This window comes from Gopherus evgoodei, chromosome 1, assembly GCF_007399415.2.
Source record: "Gopherus evgoodei ecotype Sinaloan lineage chromosome 1, rGopEvg1_v1.p, whole genome shotgun sequence".
Lineage (NCBI taxonomy): Eukaryota > Metazoa > Chordata > Testudines > Testudinidae > Gopherus > Gopherus evgoodei.
This window is the reverse complement of record NC_044322.1, coordinates 44,338,666-44,355,382: the sequence shown is the minus strand read 5'-3', so window position 1 is coordinate 44,355,382 and position 16,717 is coordinate 44,338,666. Positions and strand designations below refer to the sequence as shown.

General features: G+C 45.2%; 1 protein-coding gene across 1 annotated transcript in view; it reads right to left on the bottom strand.

The window, feature by feature from the left end:
- RXFP2 (relaxin family peptide receptor 2) overlaps nt 1-16,023 on the bottom strand; it is a 45,589-nt gene extending 29,566 nt beyond the window's left edge. The window contains 3 exon segments of the mRNA XM_030572126.1: nt 5,238-5,309; nt 13,672-13,742; nt 15,682-16,023. Of these exon segments, the coding sequence (XP_030427986.1) occupies nt 5,238-5,309; nt 13,672-13,742; nt 15,682-16,023 (485 nt within the window).
- Nucleotides 16,024-16,717: the final 694 nt, after the last annotated feature.

The window sequence follows — 16,717 nt, the reverse complement described above, 5'->3', positions numbered from 1 at the left end:
ACTCCAACAAAGAAGTTTCTTGTTGTTCCCCTTGGCAGTATGAAGCCACTTTAGTGCAGCATGGTCAGTTTGTAGCTGGAACCGCCGTCCCCAAACATATGGGCGTAGCTTTTCCAGGGCATACACAATGGCGTAGCATTCCTTTTCACTGACTGACCAGTGACTTTACCTCTCAGACAGTTTCTGGCTGAGAAACACGACAGGATGGAAGTTGTGATCTGTTGCTTCCTGCATGAGCACTGCTCCTATACCACGCTCAGATGCATCTGTGGTTACTAGGAATGGCTTGTCAAAGTCCGGGGCCCTGAGCACAGGGTCAGACATGAGCGTTGCCTTAAGTTGGGTAAAGGCCTTTTGACACTCATCAGTCCACTTAACTGCATTTGGCTGGGTTTTTTTGGTCAGGTCGGTCAGTGGGGCAGCAATTTGGCTGTAGTGTGGTACAAATTGCCTGTAGTACCCGGCCAAGCCTAAGAAGGATTGGACCTGCTTCTTGGACCTTGGGACAGGCCACTTTTGGATAGCATCTACTTTGGCCTGTAGGGGGTTTATGGTTCCTCGACCCACCTGGTGCCCCAGGTAAGTCACTCTGTTTTGGCCTATTTGACACTTTTTGGCCTTAACAGTTAGTCCAGCCTGCCTGATGCGCTCAAAAACCTTTTCCAGGTGTAGTAGGTGTTCGGGCCAGGAGTCTGAAAAAATGGCCAAATCATCGAGGTAGGCAACTGCAAATTCTCCCAGTCCTGCTAGTAGACCATCTACCAGCCCCTGGAAGGTGGCGGGTGCATTTCGAAGGCCGAAAGGAAGGACATTAAATTCATACACCCCCGCATGGGTGACGAATGCTGACCTCTCCTTGGCAGGTTCATCTAGCGGTACTTGCCAGTACCCCTTGGTTAAGTCTATTGTAGAGATGAACTGAGCACGTCCCAACTTCTCCAATAGCTCATCGGTGCGGGGCATTGGATAGTTGTCTGGACGAGCTACCGCATTTAGCTTACGGTAGTCCATGCAAAAGCGTATTTCCCCATCTGGTTTGGGTACCAGAACCACTGGAGATGCCCATGCACTGGTAGATGAGCGGATTATACCCATCTGTAGCATGTTCTGGATCTCCCGTTCTATAGCAGCTTGGGCATGAGGAGGCACCCGGTAGGGTGGGGTTCTAATGGGGTGAGCATTACCTGTGTCAATGGAGTGGTATGCCCGTTCAGTCTGTCCTGGGGTGGCTGAGAACAATGGGGTGAAGCTAGTGCACAGCTCCTTGATTTGTCGCTGCTGCAGACATTCCAGGGTGGTTGAGAGGTTCACGTCTTCCACGCCACCGTCTTTTTTCCCGTTGTAGCAGACACCGTCAGGCCACTCAGCATCATCTCCCTGGACTGTAAACTGACAAACCTGTAAGTCTCTGGAATAGAAAGGCTTGAGAGAATTAACATGGTACACTCTGGGCTTTAGAGAGGAATTGGGAAATGCTATGAGGTAGTTCACAGTTCCCAGGCGCTCTTGGACCGTGAATGGCCCTTCCCATGATGCTTCCATCTTATGGGCCTGTTGCACCTTCAAGACCATAACCTGGTCTCCTACTTTGAAGGAACGTTCTCTGGTATGTCTGTCATATCAGGCCTTTTGCTCTTCCTGAGCATTCTTTAGGTTCTCTTTAGCAAGGGCTAAGGAGTGTCGGAGGGTGCTTTGTAGGTTGCTTACAAAGTCCAGAATGTTAGTTCCTGGCGAAGGCGTTAACCTCTCCCATTGCTGCTTTACCAACTGTAATGGCCCCTTAACCTCATGACCATACACAAGTTCAAATGGTGAAAACCCTAAACTGGGATGTGGTACAGCCCTGTAGGCAAACAGCAACTGCTGCAACACTAGGTCCCAATTATTGGAGAATTCGTTGACGAATTTACGTATCATGGCCCCCAAAGCTCCATTAAACCTTTCCACCAGGCCATTGGTTTGATGGTGGTACGGGGTGGCAACCAAGTGATTCACCCCATGAGTTTCCCACAGTTTTTGCATGGTCCCTGCCAGGAAATTAGATCCTGAATCTGTAAGAATGTTGGAGGGCCAACCTACCCTGGCAAAAATGTCTGTTAGGGCCAGGCACACAGTGTTAACCCTGGTGTTGCCTAGAGCTACTGCTTCCGGCCATCGGGTAGCAAAGTCCACAAAAGTCAGTACGTACTGCTTTCCTCTGGGTGTCTTTTTTGGGAAAGGACCCAGAATATCCACAGCTACTTGCTGAAATGGGACCTCAGTTATGGGGAGTGGCTGGAGAGGGGCCTTGACCTGGTCTTGGGGTTTTCCCACTCTTTGGCATACCTCACAAGACCAGACATACTTGGCAACATCCTTGCCCATCCCCTCCCAGTGGAAGGACTTCCCCAACCGGTCCTTGGTTCTGTTCACCCCAGCATGGCCACTGGGATGATCATGGGCTAAGCTTAAGAGCTTCCCCTGGTACTTAGTTGGAACCACCAACTGTTTTTGCGGCTGCCATTCTTCCCGGTGTCCACCAGAAAGAATTTCCTTGTATAAAAGTCCTTGGTCTATAACAAACCGGGATCGATTAGAAGAGCTGAGAGGCGGTGGGGTGCTCCGTGCCGCCGCCCAAGGTTTCTGAAGGCTGTCATCTGCTTCCTGCTCAGTCTGGAACTGTTCCCTTGAGGCTGGGGTCACCAGTTCTTCCTCAGACTGTGGACTTGGGCTTGGTTCCTCTGGAAGCAATGTAGGTGATGGGGTTGTTTCCGTTGCTGGTGAACCGCTCTCCGCTGGTGCACCTGAGGGTATTTCAGGCTCTGGCTGAGGCTTTTGGGTATGGCTTTTTGTTGATTCTGCCAGTTCTGGCTCGTTGGCGCCCTCTGGCGTTGAGTTTGAAGATGTTGTTGCACTTGCTGGTGCTGGTTGCTGTTCCAGTTCCGGGCCTGGGACTGGAGGTGCTGTGGCTGTTTTAGTGGTTGGCATGGTATCCGGGTCCACTACCTCTGTCTGGGTCTCTGGTAACACAGACGGGGCGTCTGTGGACAGCTCAGGAATAGGAATGGGTCTGGAAGCTTGCCTCGTTTGGCTACGTGTAACCATTCCCACTCTTTTGGCCCGCTTCACCTGGTTGGCCAAGTCTTCCCCCAGTAGCATGGGGATAGGATAATTGTCATAGACTGCAAAAGTCCACATTCCTGACCAGCCTTTGTACTGGACAGGCAGTTCAGCTGTAGGCAAGTCTACAGCTTGTGACATGAAGGGGTAAATTGTCACTTTGGCCTTTGGGTTGATGAATTTGGGGTCTACGAAGGATTGGTGGATAGCTGACACTTGTGCCCCCGTGTCTCTCCACGCAGTAACCTTCTTTCCGCCCACTCTCAAATTTTCCCTTCGCTCCAAGGGTATTTGAGAGGCATCTGGGCCTGGGAATCTTTTGGGTGATGGTGGTGTAATGAATTGCACTCGGATGGCGTTCTTTGGACAGTTGGCCTTGATATGTCCCAGTTCATTACACTTAAAGCATCTTCCATCTGATGGGTCACTGGGTCGAGGTGAGTTACTGGAGACTGGTGAGGTGGAAGAATAGGGCGTCTGTGGCTTTACTTGGGTTGTATGTGGGGTCTTTGGCTGTCCTCGGTTGTAGGGTTTATGGTCGGTGTGCCCCCTGGGGTATTCGTTCCCCTTGACCGTAGCTTTCTTGCTTTCTGCCACTTCCATCCATCTGGCTCCAATCTCCCCCGCCTCAGCGAGATTTTTGGGTTTTCCATCTTGTATGTACCGTGTGATGTCCTCAGGAACACCATCCAAGAACTGCTCCATTTGTATGAGGAGGTGCAGTTCTTCCAAGGATTTAACATTGTGTCCTGATATCCAGGCCTCATAATTTTTCCCAACATAGTAGGCGTGTTTGGGAAATGACACATCTGGTTTCCACTTTTGGGTTCTGAAACGCCGACAGGCATGATCCGGGGTTATCCCCATTCTGTATCTGGCCTTGGTTTGAAAAAGTTTACAGTCGTTCATGTTCTGCTTAGGCATTTCAGCTGCCACCTCTGCTAAAGGTCCACTGAGCTGTGGCCTCAATTCTATCATGTACTGGTCTTCAGGGATGCTGTACCCAAGACAGGCTCTTTCAAATTTTTCCAAGAAGGCCTCGATGTCATCACCTGCCTTGTAGGTGGGAAATTTCCTGTGCTGTGGAACAATCATTGGTGCAGGGTTGTTAGGGTTGGCTGTGTTTTGCTTAGCCTTTTCTAATTTCATGGCCTGTCGGTGGGCTTCCCTCTGGAGTTCCAGCTGTTTTTGGTGGTCTGCATCTTTGGCTGCTTGCTCTCTTTTGTAGGCTGCTTCTCTGTCTTCTTGTTCTCTTTTGTAGGCCATCTCTCTGGCTGCTTGTTCTCTTTGGTAGACTGCCTCAAGAATTGCCTCTTCCTTTGTGGGTTCTAGGACTAGCTGCACCAAGAAGCAGACATTAATGGCATCTAGACCTTTTATCTGTTCTTCATGCCCTGTGATACAATTCATCCAGTACTTAATCAAACAAAGCTCTCCCTGAAGGCAGTGGAGAATTTGACTGATTAAAGGCTGCTGGCTTTGCTCTCTAGACAAGAATCTTAAATACTCAAAATGTAGCATCAGGTTTTTGCTCTGTAAATCCCCCTGAATTTCGCACAGTCCTACTCTAGAGACCCCAACTAGAAAAAATCTTCATGTGTAAAACACAGGTACTTATCTTTTTTTCTTGATCTCCAGAAAGCTCTCCAGGTGCATGTGAATCCCCTCCAAACTCTACTTTGCATAACCTGGGAAACTGGCCCCAAAATCTTGTTACTGACAAAGTGAAGGATATCGTTGTATAGCCACAACTCACATGGTAAACACCAGTGCAGCTGAATGTCCTTCTTCAACATCAGCTTTGTTTCTGTCTGATATTTGGCTCTTGGTCTTGACACGTTAACTTAAAGAGGGACCCTTGTACTCATGATCTGATCATAAGGCAGAAACAACAGAAGTTGTCTAATTCTTATTCTATTTGTTGAACCAATTGATAAAATGACCATTTCCAAAATGGCTGTGCATAAAATAACTAATTATTATTAGTTAGTTAACAATAAAGATTGTTCCTTTGACAAAATGCTATGAAGCAGAAGTGTCCCTGACTAGAAGTTATGAATGGAAACAAATCATGTGGTGATTAATATGATTTAAGGGGGTTTTATTGCTGTCATTTTATGAACTGTTTATTTACTTACAGTATAGTGAGAGCATCACATTCCAGGAAGGTGGTATTAGTTAAAGACTTGATACGATTGCCTTCAAAATCCCTGAATGAAAAACAAGAGTTTTGATTTACTTTTTATGAACAAGTCATACAAATATTTTCACGGCAGTGGCCCCAAGGCTCTAGGCTGTTCTGTGCTTTTGAACCTTCTTTTACTACATTTATTTCCAAACCATCCCTTATTCAATACCTTATTCAATATAAATGTCAAAGAAAGGAAACTCTATTACTAGCCCAACTGTGACCATCCCCTCTCTCATTTTGTCAAAACTAAACCAACCTGCCTGACATTTCTCATGTGCAGTCTGTGTACTGAAGTATACAGATCGGGGTGGCCAAACTTACTGATCCTCCAAGCTGCATACAAAAATCTTCAGAAGTTCAAGAGCCAGGGTGGGCCTCAGCCCATTTCCTGCTGAAGCCCCGAGGACCCCCTCCACACACACACACACCCTGCTGGGCAGAAGAAAGAGGCGAAGCGTGAGAGAGTCATGTGTCCCCCTCTGATTTTTGCCAGGATTTGCTGGCCCCACTCAGTCACATGGTGCCACTGGGCCCCTTCCCTGCACAGCAGCTGCTGGAGCTGGCAAGCTGGGAGCTGCGGCCATGGGGAGAGGCAATGGCAAACAGCTAGGAGATGCAGGGAGAGCTGCTACTTTTGCTGCTGCCTCTCCCCATGGAGCTGAAGGAGCGGCCTCTCCCTGTTGCTTCCACTGCCTCTCCACAGGGGGCTAACAGCTGGGAGATGCAAGGAGGGGCAGCTGAAAGTAAGGGGGCAGGACTCAAGCTGTTGGGGGGGAAACCTTTTAATTGTGCCCCCAACCTCAGCAGGCACCAGTCATCTCTGGCAAATGTCCCTAGCCCACCACCCCGCTGCAGGGCTGCCTACCAGACTGGGGCAACGGGGGCATGGGGAGCTACACAAGCCACACTTAAACTGTAAAAGAGCCACATGCTCTCTCACGAGCCACGGTTTGGCCACCCTTGATATAGATTATTATGGCAGCAGGCATCAGCAGGTGGTATTGTTACACATATGCTAAGAAACAGAACTTGTAAGACTGAGAACAAGTTTTTAGTCTGTTAAGAAATGCTGTATTGCTAGTTTTGTTCTGTCGGAAGAATCTGTGGCGGATAAAAGAGAGTTTCCTCCTGGCTTTAGTCTCTATATTTGGAGGAAATTCTTAGGACAGGGTAAATATTGGGCACTGATATGTGGGGTAAGATTTCTGGAAGAGCTAATTATATATATCAAGATACAATTAGAATATACCCAGATTCTGCATCACTGAATCCCTCCCCATTAGGAAGCTCACCTGCCCCAGAATTCTGCTACTGTATCAGCAGAGGAGTGTCACCAGTGTAAGAAGAGGGACAACTTTCAGAAGGGGCAACTTTCTATATTTAAGTTTGTAGACAACTGGTTGAGGCACCTGTCAGATGATGGTTTGAAACACAGGAGAGTTCAACTTTTGCAAATTTCCTGATGCTGTTTTGGGAATGTCCAACTCTCAAAAATGGCTTGACCTAAAAACTCCACATCTGATTCATTCTGTTATCTTCACAGAGGCCAAGTGACAATTTTCAGACAACCATAACTTAATGTTTTAGGATGAGATTTTTGAAAGTGCTCAGTGTTGGCTATTGACTTCAGTAGGAGCCGAGTTATGCCAGTGTTGAGTGTTTTTGAAAATTCCACCCGTAAATGTTAACAATTTATTTGAGTAAATAACCAGATAAACCTTTTGCATAATGTACTTACATTCAGTTAATAAAAGGCATTTCAGTACACATTTTCCTGGGAAGGGCCTCAAGTGAGTTGTTTATCATAGACCTTCATAAAATGAAGGCAAGATTACAAATGGAACTGATCCATTATACTCTAAAACATACTGTCTAGTAGTGGAAAAAAACATTCAAAACATAAGCTTGCGAGCAAAGAACCCATGAGGTTAGATTAGTTACATTGCCTTAAAAGCATGAAATTAAGTTTAGATTTTGCTACAGTCCAATAAGAAAAAAAATCAGTGATTTAAATAGGTTTTTTCCCACTTTCCTCTGCACCATGGGGCATGAGTCACTTGCAGGTTTAAACTAGTGTAAATGGTGGAGTCCCTGTAACTTGAAGTCTTTCAATCATGATTTGAGGACATCAGTAATGCAGCCAGAGGTTATGAGTCTATTACAGGAGTGGGTGGGTGAAGTTGTGTCGCCTGTGATGTGCAGGAGGTCAGACTAGTCCAGGGGTTCTCACAACAATTTTTTTGGTGGCCTCAGAGTGCGGCCACCAACTCTTGCTGGTGCCACACTGACACCTTTTTGCTAAAGTTATTTATTTTTCCTAAAGTTAATAAAGTAATATGCACATATATACATCCAAATCATTGTAATTTATTTATGTAAGGTTTGGGAGGGGGATTGCCCCACTGCCACTGCATCCCTCCTCACCCCTCCACACCTGCTGCTGGCTTGCTGCATCCCTCACCTGCTGCTCACCTCTCACCCACTCACCTGCCGCTCACTTCCTCACTCCCCTGCCAGACGCCGCCCTGAATGCCATGAGAACCCCTGCTCGCTGCTGGCTCACTGCTCTTTCAGGAGCAACAGGGAGGAAGGGGAGGGGCTGATGCTTCCTCCCTCCATCACTTCCAGGAAGCTTCTGTGTCCACAGGGAAAGCCCCTGGTGGCCACATTTGAGAAATGGTGGACTAGATGATCATAATAGTCCCTTTCTGACCTTAAAGTCCATGAGTCTATAACAAATCTATAATCTTCTGACACTGGTATATCAAGTATTTTCTTAATAAATGATAAATAATAAATGCTCATGAAAGGAGTCAAATTGACAACCCCAGAGCATTTTTTTCCATAAAATAAACTACAACCCAGGTAGTGGTAGTGCCAGTTTCTTTCAATCCTGTTCCCCAGTCCTATTCTGGAGGCACCAACTCTAAAGGCTTAAAGAGTATTTTAGGTTCCTTATCCATTTCTTCATTGATCATTCTGGGAAGACTGGCAGCATGGAGACCAATTAGTATCAACTGCAGTGGTTTCTCTGATGTAGGCCACTGTTTGCCAGGAGCTTGACTGAGACAACCAAATAGTTCAAAATAAATCATTGCTCTAAAATTGCTGCTTTATCATTTTTCATCTCAACAGACCTGGACAGGATTTGAACCAATGGCCTACTAGTTAAAGCCTCTGTATCCGATTATCAAAACCCTGAATTATTCAATTCCCTGGAAATTATTCAAAGCAGCTGTAGTTAAGTTTTCAGATAAACAGGCTGTAATAATATATGTTTGGGAAAGAAATCCAGGAACTCCTGAGGAGAGCTAGGCAACTAATGGATTTATTGATTCTCTGGCAATTAAAAAAAAATAATAAAAAATAAGTTTTGTTTTGGATCGATCTGAAAAATGACATTTAAAAAAAATTTTCAGTGAATTGAAAAACCAAGGAATGTTTGAGTCCAAACATTTTAGTGGTGTCTCCTTATAAGTTTTGGGCCAGTGGTTAGAGTCCTCACTTTGAAAGTAGGAAACCTGGATTCAGTTCCCCCTTCAGCCTGATAAGGAGATGGGATCTGAATTTGGGCCGCCTAGGGGAAGAGCACCCTTGCCACTGGGCTTTAGAATATTCCAGTGCTGGGGTTTTCTCGGTCTCATCTCTTGAAGCTGTTCCACTTTTAATAAAATAATTAATTAACCAGCCCTTTGAGCCAGGACTTGAACTGTTCTAAGTTCAATCCCTTCTGCTGATCAGGCACAGGGGGGAATTTAACCCACGTTTCCCACATCCCAAGTGAGTGCTTTAACTGCTGGGCTAAAACTTAGGCCTGGTCTACACTGGTGGGGGGGGTGTTGATGTAAGATACGCAACTTCAGCTACGGGAATACCATAGCTGAAATCGACATATCTTATTCCGACTTACCTCCCGTCCTCAAAGTGCAGAATCGACGGCTGCAGCTCCCCCATCGACGCTGCTACCGCCGCTTGCTCCGGTGGAGTTCCAGAGTCTTGGCAAGACGCAATATAGCGATCCCCGATAAATCGATCGCTACCCACCGATACGGCGGGTAGTCTGGAAGTACCCTTACAGAGGAAAGCACCAACACCACTGTCTCCTCTAGCCATTTTGTGAGTCTCGTCCTCCTTTCCTTTGCTTTTGTCAAAATGCCTAAAAATCAAAACACATTTTTTGGATAGAAATGAAATTAAATATTTTGTTTCCCTATTATTGATATTTTTCAGTTCAATGGAAACTATTCAGTGAGCCTGATATGAATTCACAGAGAGTTTTGGTGGAGACGAAACTGCATTTTTCATTGAGTAAAACTATTTGCCCAAAAAGTTTCACCCAGCTCTGCTCCTGAGTCCTAATCCAAATTTTATTTTTAGACTTTTCTATAGTGCTCATCACCACAGTATCTGAGCACTATATAAGTACTTCAATATTACTTCAGTTTTCTATGTCCATTGTAAAACAGGGTAGGAGTTTGCTATATAAATCCAAGAGTTTTCAGTTCAGAAGCAGGGTTTTCTTTGTGTGTTATAAATGTAAATAAATAACTTTGACATAATTCAAATCTTAATAATAGAATAGTACTTTACAGTGTGGACAATAACGGACCTTAAAAATGGAAGGAAATTTGAAACATCCCTTATTATTAGGAAAAGTTGAAAGGTGAGATTCATTCATGAGGAAAATATTTGAAAATCTTAAGGGAAAAAAGGAAGTATATTATGGCTTTTAACTGGTAGCAGATATGAGAAATGTACAAGACTAGTACTTACATAAAAACAAAGACTTTAGCCCAGTAAATAGCTGCTGTGAAATTTTCGCTATTAGGTTACCACCTAGAATTCTAGCAAGACATAATTGATTTGTTACTACATGAAAGACATATATAAAATTAATGAAAAATGGTCCAGAAAACTAACTAATGAGGAAGTTAGATGAATGGTTTCTTTCTGAGGTCACAAAGTGACTAGAATTTGATATCTACAGTAACTAATATGCAGCCTATGGGATGATTGTAAGGATTGCAAAATATCTGCTATCATGAATGACAGTTTCTAATTCTTTTTTTTTCTGCAAAACCAATTACAAACATAACATTTATGTTTTGGTTTTATCATTTTATATCTACAATGTACGTATACATTTACAATGACTGACATTGCTTTGAAAAGTGAAGAAAATGGACACTCTCAACCATTTCAGTTTTGTAAGACTCTGAATATCCCAGGTCTCAGACTGGTGATACAGTTATGACTGAGGGCTGGTCTGCACTGGGGGGGGGGGTATCGATCTAAAATACGCAACTTCAGCTACATGAATAGCGTAGCTGAAGGCGAAGTATCTTAGATCGATTTACCTCGGGTCCTCACGATGTGGGATCAACGTCCGCGGCGCCCCGTGTCGACTCCGCTATCGCCGCTTGCTCCGGTGGAGTTCTGTAGTTGATGGGAGTACGTTCAGGGATTGATATATCGCATCTAGATGAGACAAGATATATCGATCCCTGAAAAATCGATCGCTACCCGCTGACATGGCGGATAGTCTGGACGTACCCTGAGATATCTGTGAACAAAGGACTATAATGTTAAGACTAAAATAACTGCACCTGAATCTAGACTAGACTATTTTAAAAACAACCAAAAAACAAAACAAAATTGAAAGCTTCTTGCAGTTAGACATTGATGTGACAACAGTTATGGAATATTCATGGATGACTGTAGCAACTGCCTTTGTGTTTTTAAAATCCTGGATGATAGCAATTTAACTTCTGTCTCTCACAGAGGTTGTCTGTACTACAAGAACAATACAATTTGATTTAATCCTTCTTTTCTCATGCTGTTAGACATTTAAAACTACTCTGGATAAAGTACTTGCAAATGTACTATAGGAAACAATCTTGCACTATATGGAGGTGAACAGCTATAACTTGTTGTGTTCCTGTGATTCAGTGAACAATATTTGCCTTGATCCTGCACAATTCCTTTTAAGATGAATTCAGGCCTAGTAATAAGAACTCTTAGTATTTATATAAGCGAACATTCAAATGTTGATTCCCAAAGTTAGGCATCTAACTGCATATTAAGGGACCTAAATAAGTAGCTTGATTTTTCAAAGATGCTGAGTATCTACAACTCCCACTTGAAAATGGCAGGTCTTCACTATCCCTGAAAAATCAGTACGTTTGCTTGAAATAGACAGCAAAATTTGGACTGAGGTGCCTAACTTTAGAAACCTAACCGACTAAAATGCTTTGTAAACCTCAAACTAATGAATCTTCCTCACCACTGTAAGGAAAATATAATAACTGATTATAATTATAGGTCGACACTAAGACACAAAGAGGTTAAATGATTTGCATATAGTCACAAAGCAAATTCAGAGTCAGAGCTGGGAACAGACCTCAGGAGTTCCTGGCTCCTAGCAATCTTGCTGAGGCCACTGCCTCTTGATTGACTAAGATTTGAAAGAAAGAGCACAGCTGAAATTTCCTATAGGAATATTTTTTGCAACCTGTAAATCTTATGAAATTCAATTTTATAAATTATGCACATTCTATTGTATACACTAGGCAATTAATTACATTAAAAGGTAAATATAAAGCAAGAGATTACTCACAATATCTGAAGTCTGTATAATCCAAAAAATGCTTCCCTTGTGTAAGCAGAGTCAGGATGAGTTCTACCCTGACAGCTGGTGGTGAATTATGGTGAGTGTGGAAAAGAATCTGATCATGGGGCTGATCGTGTTTGCATAGGCACACCCACGCCACCTGGCATAGCCCACGGCAGCCTGGGATGGTTGCTTTGGCAGCTATGGGATCCCCAGTTTCTTTGTTGTTGGGGCGGGAGGAGTGGAGTGTTGTCACCCTGATTGTGTGGGCAAGGAACTGTGAAACTGCTTTGTAACAGGGAGTCTCACCATCAATTGAGTGGCACTCGCTAGACAAGGGAGTGGGCTCCTTGTGTGAGCCAGAAGCATTAATTGCATCTCCTCTTCTCTTCACTGTTGAATACTAGAGTTGATTTTTGATTCCCTTAAGAATCTAAGTTACAGGTTCCTGAACTGAACTCACTAAGAGCTGAAATCACTAAAGAGCTGTGCTAACTAGTGAGGGAGCTGGATTCAAGAGCCCAGGGAAATGGACATGGCTTAGTTGAGGTGTTTTCAGAGCAGCTGGCAGAGTGGAGCAGTTTGTGGGACAGTTGGAGCAGCCCACGGAGCGAGCAGAGCCGAGCAGTTTACGGGGACGGTTAGAGTGGATCACAGGATGGCTGGTGGAGCAGAGCAGCTGGCAAAGTGGAGCAGAGCAGAGCTAAGCAGTTTGTGGGGAAGGTGGAAGCAGAATCCCATGGAGAGGCAGGGCAGTTGACCACGGACCACATAAGGTACCCCTTTCTACCAAGGCTGGTGGGGGGAAAACCCCTGCAGATAGACTCTTGAACTCTGGGGCTGCACTGACCCAGGACAGAGACTTTTGGGTTGTGGGACTTTTGGGACTGTGGGTGAGTTTTGGGTTGCTGGACTCAAGAGCCCAGGGAAATGGACACAGCCTAGTTGAGGTGTTTTCCCAATTTAATGCTATGTTATTTATCTCATGTTATTAAACATTTTCTGCTACACTGAGACTCTGTGCTTGCGAAAGGGGAAATATTGCCTCTTTGAGGTGCCCAGGGGTGTGTATAAGATTTTCCCAGGTCACTGGATTGGGGCTCGAGCTGGTTTGCATTACGTTGTAGGGAAGGGACTCCTATATATTGAACCCGGCCCTTGCTGCTATCAATTCGGCCTGGCAGAAGGGTTACACTTGAAATAGTTTGAATGCAATTATGTTGCAGAAATCTGACAGGGATAAGATTAAAACAACAGGGTAACTATGTTTCACAAACATTTTACAATTGCAGATGTCTCATAATCTCACATTTACCCCTTCTGCCATGTAAACCCACTAGGCTAAATTAATTCCAGGTGTAATATCTCTGAAATCAGTGGAGTTACACAAGGGAGGAATATGGTTCAATATTTTCCAACCAGAATGAAACTCTCTTGACAACTTTTTCAGCTTTACTCTCTGTGTCAGTCTGTAGGGAATACCGTCTCTCACTGCCTCAAGGAACAAGTTCATTGTGTCTGTGGAATGTAGTCTCATATGTCATAAGGACATAATATGCAGAGCAGTGTGGGGGAAAGACCTCTAGAGTTCCTCATCAAGCTTATATTGTTCTGAGTTTTATCATGCAAGAACAATCCCTATTCACATTCAGGGATGCACATATATTATCATGTGCACTGAGAAGAAAATAAACCCTACTGTGTTTACACGTCATTAAAATAGAAGTAATTCTAGTGCCAGCCCATTCGTTAAATGATGTGACTCTCTCACATAATTGTAGTTTCTGAACGCTGCCAGTCTGTTCTGGATGGAAGGCAGTTTGGGCTGTCATTAGGACCTGCCTAATAACAAACCCATAACCTCAAATGAGATGGGATAATGTCATATACTGTGTTCTTGGAGGATTTACTAGGATTTACTTTGTCTGCTACAGTGTATGAATTCCTAACATTTTAGCTGTCACTCTTTTCTCATGTAGAAAATCATGTACAGGATTATATGTACCTAGTGCTTTGTATATACAGTTTAACCCTATGAAGGTTTATCTGAGAATGACATTTGGTATGAAGCAGTTATGAGCACAGCTCATATTTTTGTTGTTGTTGCTAGTAGCTATATTTAACAGAATCACAGCACATTCTACCAGACTGTATAATTTACACAAGGGTTCCTCTTACTAAATGAACATCAGATTGGTTTCTATAGTAACACTGATAAAGCCATACTTAAAGCTTCATAAGTTGAATTCCAGTAAAAGGTCCTCTAATGCTACCATTTTTAAAATTCATTTTTGTTGACATGGGGCCCAGAAGTGTCACAGAGGATTGTGGCCCAATTGTGCTAGACACTGTACAAACATGAAGGAAGACAGACAGTCCCAACCTCAAAGAGCTTATAATTCAATACATATACACAAACAATATAAATAAATATATATAAAAAATATATAAAACTTACACAATCTACATCTAGCTGAAAAAGATGTTGCATCCATTAGGGTGTTTGGTTATTTAGCACTTAAAAACAATATATCAATTAATAAAGAGACCTGAACCATCTCCTCATGCCCTGAGTGATGAATAAAACAGTAACTTTAATTTTTTTCAAATGTTAATACATAATGCCTATATTCTACTTTCTACCTTTCCGCAAACCTCCCATTGTCACTAATGGCAATTCTGAGGCCTAATTCATCCCTAGCACGACTCAGTTATCATCAGTGGGACTATTCCAGTGACGACTTTAGCCCCTGCTGTGTATTGAGGGTAATATATGTCCCTAACTTTGTAGGCCTACCCCACAGATCTTCATTAAAAATACAATTCAGTTGCCTGCATAGAATAAATTTGTCTGCAGTGTAGTTGTAGCTGTATTGATCCCAATATATGAGAGAGACAAGGTGCATGAGATATTTTTTATTGGACCAAGTTCTGCTGATGAAAGGGACAAGCTTTTGAGCTATACAGAGCTCTTCTTCAGATCTGGGGAAGGAAACTAGAAACTAGCCACTGGGGTTTCCTTCTCCATACCCAAAGAAGACCTCTGTGCACCTCAAAAGCTTGTACAGTAAAAGCTTTGTTATCTGGCATGTTGCGGAAATGGGGGGTGCCGGTAAGTCAAAAATTCCAGTTAACTAAGAGGGAGGGAGTTTGGTTGCGAGAGGGGCTCAGGGCTAGAGATAGGAGCATTGGAGGGGTGTAGGGCATGGGCTCTGGGAGGGAGTTTAGATATGGGAGGGGGCTTGGGACAGTGGGTTGGTGTGCAGGAAGGACTTTGAGGTGCTTTATCTGGGCAGTGTTCACTGTGGGCGGCTCCCCACAAGCGGTGACATGTCTGGAGAGGCGTGACCAGAAGGCTCTGCATACTGCCTCCGCCTGCAGGTGCCACCCCCTCAGCTCCCATTGGCCGAGGTCAATGCTCCTAGGCGGAGGTGCGGCCAGGTGGTTCTGCACACTGTGTACACCTGCAAGTGCCACCTCCACAGCTCCCATTGGCTATGGTCCCCGGCCAATGGGAGATGTGGAGCCAGCGCCCAGAGCGAGGTGCATTGGGGGCAGTGCATGGAGCCCCCTTGGCCTTTCCTCTGTCTAGAAGCATTCACTGTGGCAAATGGGAGCTGTGGGGGCGGCGCCTGCAGGCAGAGGCAGAGCGCAGAGCCACCTGGCCACACCTCTACAGACATGTGGCCACTTGCAGGGAGCCACCCAACGTAAGCGCCACCCAGATCTGGCACTCAAAACCCATCCCGCACCCCAACTCCCTACCCCAAACCACTCTTACCATAATGCCAGCTTCCTCCATCTGTGGTAAGGATAATAAACCTCTCCGAACCATCAGACCACTAGGGAGGTTATCTCCATTAGAAGACTCCATCATCACTGTAGGAGGAAGGCTGCGACTGTGCTTCTCAAGTTTTCCTCTCAAGTCAATCTCACCATGTAGGGGTATGGCCAAAACAGCTTTGGATACTCTTAGAACTTTCCCTAGTGACTCATCGACAGAGCTATCATGGTCATAATGCATTGTGGATGAGCCCAGAGTAGGCCCTCGCCATGGAGGGCGAACCGTGCCTGGGGTCTTCTGGCCCAAACGACTACAAAGAGTTGCCAAAGACTGGAACATGTTGCTGTTAGTTCCAATCAATATGCGAATGCCATCAGAATTTTGCGTCTCAGGACCAGGGGCAGCTCTAAGCACCAGCCAAGCAAGCACCTGCTTGGGGCAGCCCATTTGCAGGGGCGGCATGGGAGCTGAGAACCAACAGGGGGCTCTGGGAGCTGAAGTTCCTTGGTTAGCTCCCTGCCTATAGAGCCAGCCCTGGAGCAGGGAAAGAACTACATTTCCCAGCATTCCTTTGGTCACTACTAACTGGAAAGGAAGGAGGGGGCCCTCATGCGGCTGTGAGTGGACAGTGGTAGGGAGACCATATTTTAACATTCCAAAAACAAGACACTCCACAGGGAGGGAAGCCCCACCCTGCCACCATCCACTGCCCCCCACAGAAACCTCAACCCTCCCCACTCCCTGATCACCCCCTCCTGGGACCCCTGCCCCTAACTGCCTCCCAGGACCCCACCCCCTATCTAAGCGCCTCTGGTCCTTGTCCCCTGATTGCCCCCTCCCGGGACCCCTGCCCCTAACTGCCCCCCAGGACCCCACCTCCTATCTAAGCCTCCCTTCTCCTTGTCACCAACTGCCCCCTCCTGATACCCCCCCAATTTCCCCACAGGACCCCATGCCTTACCTGTCCCCTGACAAACCCCTGGGACTCCCATGCCTATCCAACCACTGCCTGTCCCCTGACTGCCCCCCTGAA